General features: G+C 43.3%; 1 protein-coding gene across 1 annotated transcript in view; it reads left to right on the forward strand.

Moving 5' to 3' along the window:
- The window catches only part of DCAF1 (DDB1 and CUL4 associated factor 1), a 117,158-nt gene that overhangs the window by 30,528 nt on the left and 77,015 nt on the right, over positions 1-9,615 (forward strand). Inside the window, 3 exon segments of the mRNA XM_017888069.1 lie at positions 3,618-3,633; positions 3,635-3,695; positions 7,413-7,486. Of these exon segments, the coding sequence (XP_017743558.1) occupies positions 3,618-3,633; positions 3,635-3,695; positions 7,413-7,486 (151 nt within the window).

Here is a 9,615-nt window from a genome sequence, read left to right on the forward strand (position 1 = left end):
AAAAAAAAAAAAAAAATAAATAAATAAATAAATAAAAAAGTAAAAAAGTAAAAACCATCACCAACAAAAAAAATATGTACACATACATTATTTTGTGTGATTGCCCTTTGTGTCAAAGAGAGGTTTCAGAATTTAGAGGGAAAGGAAGAAAAAGCGGAAATACTTCTGAAGCTTGATTAGAGTGGACCGGTAATTTTTGCAGAGATTTAATTCTTTTATTTATTTATTTTTTTGAGACAGAGTTTTGCTCTTGTTGGCCAGGCTGGAGTGTGATGGCATGATCTCGGCTCACTTCAACCTCCGCCTCCCGAGTTCAAGCGATTCTACTGCCTCAGCCTCCAGGCATTCACAGGCATGCACCACCATGCTTGGCTAAGTTTTTGTATTTTTAGTGGAGACGAGGTTTCTCCATCTTGGTCAGGCTGATCTCAAACTCCTGACCTCAGGTGATCAGCCCGCCTTGGCCTCCCAAAGTGCTGGGATTACAGGCGTGAGCCACCACACCAGCCAAGAGAGTTTAACTGTTAAGACTAGAAAGGGCTGGGCTCACACCTGTAATCCTAGCACTTTGGGAAACCAAGATGGGCGGATCACCTGAGGTCAGGAGTTTGAGATCAGCCTGACTAACATGGCAAAACCCTGTCTCTACTAAAAAAAAAAAAAAAAATTACAAAAATTAGCTGGGCATGGTGGCACATGCCTGTAATCCCAGCTACTTGGGAGTCTGAGGCAGAAGAATCGCTTGAACCCGGGAGGCGGAGGTTGCAGTGAGTTGACATCGCGCCATTGCACTCCAGCCTGGGTGATAGAGCAAGACTCTATCTCAAAAAAAAAAAAAAAAAAGACTAGCAAGGCTGGGTGTGGCAGCTGAACGCCTGTAATCCCAGGACTTTGGTAGACCAAGGTGGGCTTGAGCCCAGGAGTTTGAGTCAGCCTGGGGAGCAAATTCCCCATCTACAAAAAATTTTTAAAGTTAGCTGGGCATGGTGGTGTGCCTGTAGTCCCAGTTATTCAGGAGCCTGAGGTGGGAGGATCACTTGAGGCTTCAGTGAGCCATGAGTCGTGCTGCTGCACTACAGCCTGAGCAACCGAGTAAGACCCTGTTTTTTTTTTTGTTTTTGGTTTGTTTTTTTGGGAGAGTCTCATTCTATCGCCCATGCTAGACCTTGTTTCTTTAAAAAAAAAAAAAAGAAAAGACTAGAAAATATGGTGTCCTGGAAATAAGCATATAGGAGAGTTTGACTTAGGACAGAGCATGTTAGATGAAGAGTATGATAGTCTTATATTGGCTTGTCATTGTAATACAGTGTCAGTCTTAGGGCACTCAAATAGTAATTTTCTTGTTTTCTTTTATTTGAGATGGAGTTTTGCTCTTGCTTCCCAAGCTGGAGTGCAACCTCTGCCTCCTGGGTTCAAGCGATTCTCCTGCCTCAGCCTCCCGAGTAGCTGGGATTACAGACATGTGCTACCATGCCCGGTTAATTTTGTATTTTTAGTAGAGATGGGGTTTCTCCATGTTGGTCAGGCTGGTCTTGAACTCCCGACCTCAGTTGATCCACCCACTTTGGCCTCCCAAAGTGTTGGGATTACAGGTGTGAGCCACTGTGCCCAGCCATTTTTCTTGTTTTATAAATAATTCATGAGTAGCCAGGCGCAGTGGCTCACACCTGTAATCCCAGCACTTTAGGAGGCTGAGGCGGGCAGATCACCTGAGGTCAGGAGTTCGAGACCAGCCTGACCAACATGGAGAAACCCCATCTCTACTAAAAATACAAAAATTAGCTGGGCATGGTGGCACATGCCTGTAATCCCAGCTACTCAAGAGGCTGAGGCAGGAGAATCGCTTGAACCGGGAGACAGAGGTTACAGTGAGCTGAGATAGCACCATTGCCTGGGCAACAAGAGTGAAACTCCTTCTCAAAAAAAAAAAAAAAAAAGACTGCATGAATAAAATAGAACTTTTCATACATTCAGCAATATGGATGACTCTCAGAACATGCTATATGAAAGTCAGATGTAAAAAGATTATATATGGTTCAATTTATGTGAAAGTCTGGAACAATCCAGACACAGTGTTGCGTGCCTATAGACCCAGCTACTTGGGAGGCTGAGGCAGGAGGATTCCTTGAGGCCAAGAGTTTGAAGCTGTAGTGTGCTATGTTTATGCTTGTAAATAGCCACTATCCTCCAGCCTGGGCAACATAGGAAGACCCCATCTCTACAAGAAAAAAAAGAAAAAAAATTCGGGATCAGGCAGAACTCACCTGCAGTGAGAGAAAGCAGATGTATGGTTACTTGGGGCAGGGGTGGAGGCTTAGATGGTGGGAAGAATGTTACAAGCTGAGGTAATAGCACTGTAACCCTGAAATAGGAGTGAAATTGGGCTCTTTGAAGAACAGTGACTGAAGCTTAATGCGGGGAGGTGGGGATGAGTGGAAGAAATGGTCAGGAAGCAGCAGGCAGAAGCCAGATAATTGCAGGCCATAGTAGTACTTGGATTTAATTCAGGGTATTGTGGTAAGTCATTGGAAGTTGGAGAATGAATTGCGTCAGGTCAGACATGGAAGCGGGAAGCAAGGAGACTGGTAAAGAGACCATTGGAAGTAATCCAGGCAGTTGATGATGGTGGTCTGGATGAGGATAGGAGTGGTAAAGAGTTAGAGAAGTGATGTGAGTCAGGAAATACCTTGTAGTAGAGCTAATAGAAATTGTTGTGGGAGAGGGAGTAGAAAAGGAAGAATTTTTGTTTTTCTTTTTTTTGATACGGAGTTTCGCTCTTGTTGCCTGGAGTGCAATGGCGCGATCTCAGCTCACCGCAACCTCTGCCTCCTGGGTTCAAGCGATTCTGCTGCCTTGGCCTCCTGAGTAGCTAGGATTACAGGCATGTGCCACCATGCCCGGCTAATTTTGTATTTTTAGTAGAGACGGGATTTCTCCATGTTGTTCAGGCTGGTCTCGAAGTCCCAACCTCAGGTGATCCTTCTGCCTCGGCCTCCCAAAGTGCTGGGATTACAGGCGTGAGCCATCGCGCCTGGCAGGAAAAGGAAGATTTTAAAGATGACTCCTAGGTTTTTGGTTTCTGAGGTGAAGGTAATGTTATTTTTTGAGGCAGGGAAAGTTTATATAAGAATGAGTTTGGGGGCTGGGTGTGGTGGCTCACGCCTGTCATCCCAGCACTTTGGGAGGCCGAGGCGAGCAGATCACGAATTCAGGAGATTGAGACCATCCTGGCTAACATGGTGAAACCCCGTCTCTACTAAAAATACAAAAAATTAGCTGGACGTGGTGGCGGGTGCCTGTAGTCCCAGCCATGCAGGATGCTGAGGCAGGAGAATGGTGTGAACCTGGGAGGCAGAGCTTGCAGTGAGCCAAGATACACACCACTGCACTCCAGCCTGGGCGACAGAGCGAGACTCCCATCAAAAAAAAAAAGAATGAGTTTGGGAGAAGAAACTGTTTTATGAGATAATTGCTTGGATTTCTGTGTACGTCAGAAGAAATAGCCTTTTTCTAACTTTGGTTTTATTTTCTACCTTGACTGTCGAGTTGACTGTTGTAGGTGGTGGTGCATTTTTTAATGCTTGTCCAGAGTTGACTCCTTGTTCCCTTTGTGCTAGGATGTCTCAGTTGATTTGAAAAGAAAACTGAAGGTATCGTAAAGGGGGATCCAGACCCCATTTGATATCGACATCCTGGTAAGACTTGTGCCCTAAGTGTGGGTCTTTTTTTCCTTCTTTTTTTCTTTTAAGGACACCCTTTTATTAAAGCAAGAGTTCTTTTTTCTTTTTTAAAAAAGAAAAATTGTTATGGGAATATTTTTTGAGTGCAATAGCATCCTGTGGTAAGTTTTAAGACCTTTTATTTGTTAAAATGTTGCTCAAGGTGGAACCGGTGAGGAAAAATAAATTTCTGGAAAAAATTGGAAATATTTTTGATATTTGCTGATCAAATATCACTTAACTAACCTAAAGAAACAAAAGTAGGTGTACTTTAGTTAACTCAATTGGTATGATGACAAAGAATTAAAAGAAAATGATCTTCCTTTCGGAAGACTTTTCCTTTTGGAGACGGGTACTCACTCCATTACCCAGGTTGCAGTGCAGTGGCATGATCATAGCTCACTGCAGCCTGGATCTCCTGGCTCAAACTATCCTCCCACTTCAAGCCTCTTGAGTAGCTGGTACTACAGGCGTGTACCATCATGCCTAGCTGATTTTTATTTGTTTGTAGAGATGGGGTCTTGCTTTGCTGCCCAAGTTGGTCTCGAACTCCTGGACGCAAGCTATCCTCCTGCCTGGGCCTCCCAAAGTGCGGGGATTATAGGCTTGAGCCACTGTGCCCAGCCAACTTTTTTAAACCATAAAAGCAAAAGGTGTTCTTCTCTGTGCCTTCATGTTTCTAATAATAATTATCCTTTTAATAATTATCCTTTTACTGTTGGAGAAATATAGTTGAGAAAACATTCAGTGTCCTGCTTTTAGTTAGGAAGTTGGTATTTGGAACGTTGATGTTTATGTCTGCTTTGGTGTCTTGAGAACTAAAGTGTGCCTTCTTGTGTTAATTTGGTTTTATTTTGGGCTTATTTATTTATTTGTTTTTTGAGATGGCGCCTTGCTCTGTCGCCCGGCCTGGAGTGCAGTGGCACGATCTTGGCTCACTGCAACCACCGCTTCTTGGGTTCAAGCAATTTTTGTGCTTCAGTGTCCCAAGTAGCTGGGATTACAAGCATGCGCCACCACAGTCGGCTAATTTTTGCATTTTTAATAGAGAAGGGGTTTCACCATGTTGGCCAAGCTGGTTTTGAACTCCTGACCTCAAGTGATCTACCCGCCTTTGGCTTCCAAAGTGCTGGGATTACAGGTGTGAGCCACTGAGCCTGACCAATTTTGGGCTAATTTAAAATTAAGGCCATGACAGCACTTGCTTTGGTATGGAATTTGCTACTGTGGTACAGAATTATGAGGGACTTGGGACTGCCATTTTATGTTTACTATAAAGTAGATCACCAGTAGGCAAAGCTGAAGTCATGCATGGGCCCATAGTGCATATAAGCTCTATAGCCTGAAGCAGTCCTTTGTGGAGAGGAGTCTGAAATTTTGGCCTGGTGCAGTGGCTCACGCCTGTAATCCCAGCATTTTGGGAGGCCGAGGCAGGAGGATCACCTGAGGTCAGGAGTTTCCCACCAGCCTGACCAACATGGAGAAACCCCGTCTCTACTAAATATACAAAATTAGCTAGGCATAGTGGTGCATGCCTGTAATCCCAGCTACTCAGGAGGCTGAGGCAGGAGAATTTCTTGAACCTGGGAGGCGGAGGTTGTGGTAAGCCGAGATTGCTCCATTGAACTCCAGCCTGGGCAACAAGAGCAAAACTCTGTCTCAAAAAAAAAAAAAGAAAAGAAAATTTGTGTGTGGAAAGAGAGTGTGAATGAGTGGGAGTTATAAAAATAAGAACATTGTATATTCACCTGAATGTTCCAGGGTTTACTGCTATTTCTTAAACTTTTATTCTCACATGTAAGCTAGGCATTTCAGATTGAGAGTCTAGTTGCTTATGTGATGTTATCTGCTGCTCTTGTCCTGGACATCCGTACTTGTGACTACAGAGGAATATTCACGATTTAACCCACATCTTCAGTAACTCAAATCAGAGCATGAAGAAAGTAAGAAAGTGAATGTGAAATCAGAAATTAAGTTAATGCATAGGATTATGAAAAGCATTAAAAGATAGATGATCATGCTGAGTGTCATTGCCTGGAGATGGATTAAATGGCAATGAGGAAGAAGGGAGAGACAGAGAAAGATATGCCATTTTCAGTAGAGCTTAAAAGCAATTTTTTCCTAACTCTTAATGTTAAGCAATATTTGTCAGTGGCATTATTTCTTTCATTAAAAATAAGGATTTCAGTTTCATGATTTATAAACAGCTAACATTAGGTAATGTATAATCTTTTTTTTGGTGGTGTTTTTCTCTAATGTTTCTTTTTGTGAATTACTTTGAGATACTAATTAACAGCTTGGTAAAAACATCAGCAGCTCACATCTTGTCTTCATCCTCTATTGTATGTTTTGACTAAATTTGCCTCTCTAAATGCTCTGAAAGGAAATGAAATAAAGTAGAGGTTTCTGCTTTAAAAGCAAACCAGCCGTGCACAATGGCTTATGCCTGTAATCCCAGCACTTTGGGAGACTGAGGCGGGCAGATTACCTGAGGTCAGGAGTTCGAGACCAGCCTGGCCAACATGGTGAAACCCCGACTCTACTAAAAATACAAAAATTAGCCGGGCGTGGTGGCAGGCACTTGTAATCCTAGCTACTTGGGAGGCTGAGGCAGGAGAATTGCTTGAATTTAGGAGGTGGAGGTTGCAGTGAGCCAAGATTGAGCCACTGTACTCCAGCCTTGGCGACAGAGCAAGACTCCGTCTCAAAATCCAACAACAACAAACCGTAATTCTCCCTTCCATCAACTAATTCTTCTATCATTAGGCTATGCATTGAGTTGATCCTAGGCCCCTGGCCTCCTTTCTTTCTACAAGAGCTAGGAAGTTAAGATGGCCAAGGTTACTGTATCTTTAGGGTTAGTGATTGCTTGGTGGAATTCACCCCTGTCACCTTGACCCAGGGTGTCCTTACATGTTTGAGGATGCATCTCTGTTGCTGTTGTCATTGTAGTGGAAGGAGAGGTTGGACTTGGAGCCTGTCTTCTCCAGGCCACCCATGGTTAGAAGCATGCTTCCCACCTTTTTATGGATGGGAAGTCAGAAGTTTTCTCTCTTAGGTTCCTTTATGATTCTTTTGTAGACCTTGTATACTCTTGGTATTGCTAGTCTGGATCTAGTACTTGTTTAATTCAGCAGTGCTGTATAGGCAGTATGCTAGGAGATGGGAAGGCTAGAGAGCAGTGTCTCAGGTTTTTACATTGTTATTTTTAAAGCATGTTTCTTTTTTTATTTTTTTCCAGACGGAGTCTTGCTCTGTCACCCAGGCTGGATTGCAGTGGTATAATCTTGGCTCACTGCAACCTCCACCTCCTAGGTTCAGGCAATTCTCCTGCCTCAGCCTCCTGAGTAGATGGGATTACAGGTGCCCACCACTGCACCTGGCTAGTTTTTGTATTTTTAGTAGAGATGGGATTTCACTATGTTGGCCAGGCTGGTCTCAAACTCCTGACCTCGTGATCTGTCCACCTCGGCCTCCCAAAGTGCTGGGATTACAGGCATGAGCCACCGCACCCAGCCTAAAGCATGTTTCTTATGTAATCTAATTTAGCACAATAATCTTTTGTTTCTGATTATTTTTGCTGGCATTTTATTAGTGCTTGTAACAACCCAGGTGCCTTTCCAGAGGTCTAAGTTGCTTGACTGGGGTGACTTACTCATTCCTTTGTTTGTTCCTCCCCTCTTCTCTTGGTAGGTCGAGCTGATCCAGAGTGTATGCTGGGCCACTTGCTGAGAATACTCTTCAAGAATGATGATTTCATGAATGCAGTAGGTTTGCTTCTTACTTTTCTCCAGCAATTATCACCTGTAGATTTTGTATCTTTATTGTTTTTTCGTGAATAGTTTGCCTTCTCCTAAGGCCTTGACAAAGTTGGGAGTAGAGTTTTTTGCCAAAGTCCTGGTTGTGGCCATAATGCTTTCTCTTTGGTATGTACTTTGATATTGGTGAGGCCTCCCAAGGTATCTACGCTCATTCTTGGGCAAAATGATTTTGAATTTGAGAGTATAGGGGCCCTCTTGAGTTTTTGAATGGAAAAATAAGAGTGATGCATACAGCATGCTTCTGCACTGACACTGTGATGTATGCATTGGGCATGCAGAGGGATAGAAAGGTGCTTTCTCTTTATCTTGAGGGGCATGTGAGGAGTAAATAAGAATATACATATTTTACTCAGCTCCTGAGCATAGTAATTGATCAACAAGTTGTGGCTGATAGTTTTGTTTTTGGAGGTGGGATGGCATGATGTTTGAGAACGTGGGCTTTGGGAGTCGATGTTTTGGATTTAAATCCAGCTCCATATTTCACTGACAGACTTAAGTCCCTTCAAGCTTTATTTTCTCCCCGCCTTCTTTTTATTTTCTTCCTTTTGAGACAGGGTCTGGCTCTGTCACTCAGGCTGGAATGCAATGGCACAGTCTTGGCTCACTGCAACCTCTGCCTTCCGGGCTCAGGCTATTCTCCTGCCTCAGCCTCCCGAGTAGCTGGGACCACAGGCACCTGCCAACCACACCTGGTTTATTTTTTTGTATGTTTAGTAGAGATGGGCTTTCACCATGTTGGCCGGGCTGATCTTGAACTCCTGACCTCAAGTGATCCACCCACCTTGGCCTCCCAAAGTGCTGGGATTACAGACGTGAACCACTGTGCCCCGCCACAGCCTTATTTTTCTAGTCTATAAAATGGAGTTAATAGCATTTAAAACCTTTTTTGTAATCCTTGAGTGAAATTAAGCATGAAGGTGCTTGGCAGAGAGCCTGGCACATGATGAAGGCCAAATAGGTATTAGCTGTTATTATCATTTATTTATTTACTTATTTATTTTTTGAGACAGAGTTTCACTCTTGTTACCCAGGCTGGAGTGCAGTGGCGTGATCTCAGCTTACTGCAACCTCTGCCTCCTGGGTTTCAAGTGATTCTTCTGACTCAGCCTCCCGAGTAGCTGGGACTACAGGCATGCGCCAGCACGCCTGGCTAATTTTTGTATTTTTGGTAGAGACGGGGTTTCTCCATGTTGGTCAGGCTGTTCTCAAACTCCTGACCTTGGGTGATCCACCTGTCTTGGCCTACCAAAGTGCTGGGATTACAGGCATGAGCCACTGTACCCAGCCAGTGTTAGCTATTATTATCTGTATTGTGTTGACTCCCAGATTTATTTCTGTATCACCAATGTGACTTTCTTAGTTTCAGATCACTTCCAACTGCCTTCTAGACATTTCCTTCTGGGTATCTCCCATATACACCTTGAATTTTACGTGTCTAACCCCGTTTGCTCCATAATTTATTTCTCTTGTTCTCTAGCTCAGTAATGATGTCCTTGTCTAGTCAGCTAGAAAGCATCCTTTACACCTCCAAACTCTCTTATACAGTGGATTTACAGATGTCATTATTCCCTTCACCTTAAACTTCACAAATCCTTCTAGTTCTGTTCTTGTCACCAGACCCCAGTTTAGCTAGACCACAGCTGAGCCAACCATTTCTCACTTGGTTTCTTCTTGTCTTGTCCTCCTCTAATTCATTCTTCACTTTATAGCCCAGAAATTGTGGTACCCTCTTGCTTAAAATCCATTAATGGCTTTCTATTACCTTTAGGATAAATTTTAAGTTGCTTAGTTTGGTATAAAAACCAAATCTGTCTCTGAACTTTGTTCTCTGCAGTTTCAGTTCTTGCCTTCTGGCCCTCCTCTCCTCCAACGTTTCTTTAGATACTTCTTCTCGTCTTTTACATCCTGGCTTGGAATCCCTTCTTCTCTTAAGTCTTCTCTGATTCCTCTGCAGGGGCTGTGTGCCCTCCTAGGGGCTTCTGTAGCATCCTTTGCTCATGGTATTACCTGTTTTCCCAAATGTCACCTCTACTGAATCACACATCTTTTTTTTTTTTTTTTTTTTTTTTTTTTTT

Source organism: Rhinopithecus bieti, unplaced genomic scaffold (assembly GCF_001698545.2).
Source record: "Rhinopithecus bieti isolate Rb0 unplaced genomic scaffold, ASM169854v2 scaffold_43, whole genome shotgun sequence".
Classification (NCBI taxonomy): Eukaryota; Metazoa; Chordata; class Mammalia; order Primates; family Cercopithecidae; genus Rhinopithecus; species Rhinopithecus bieti.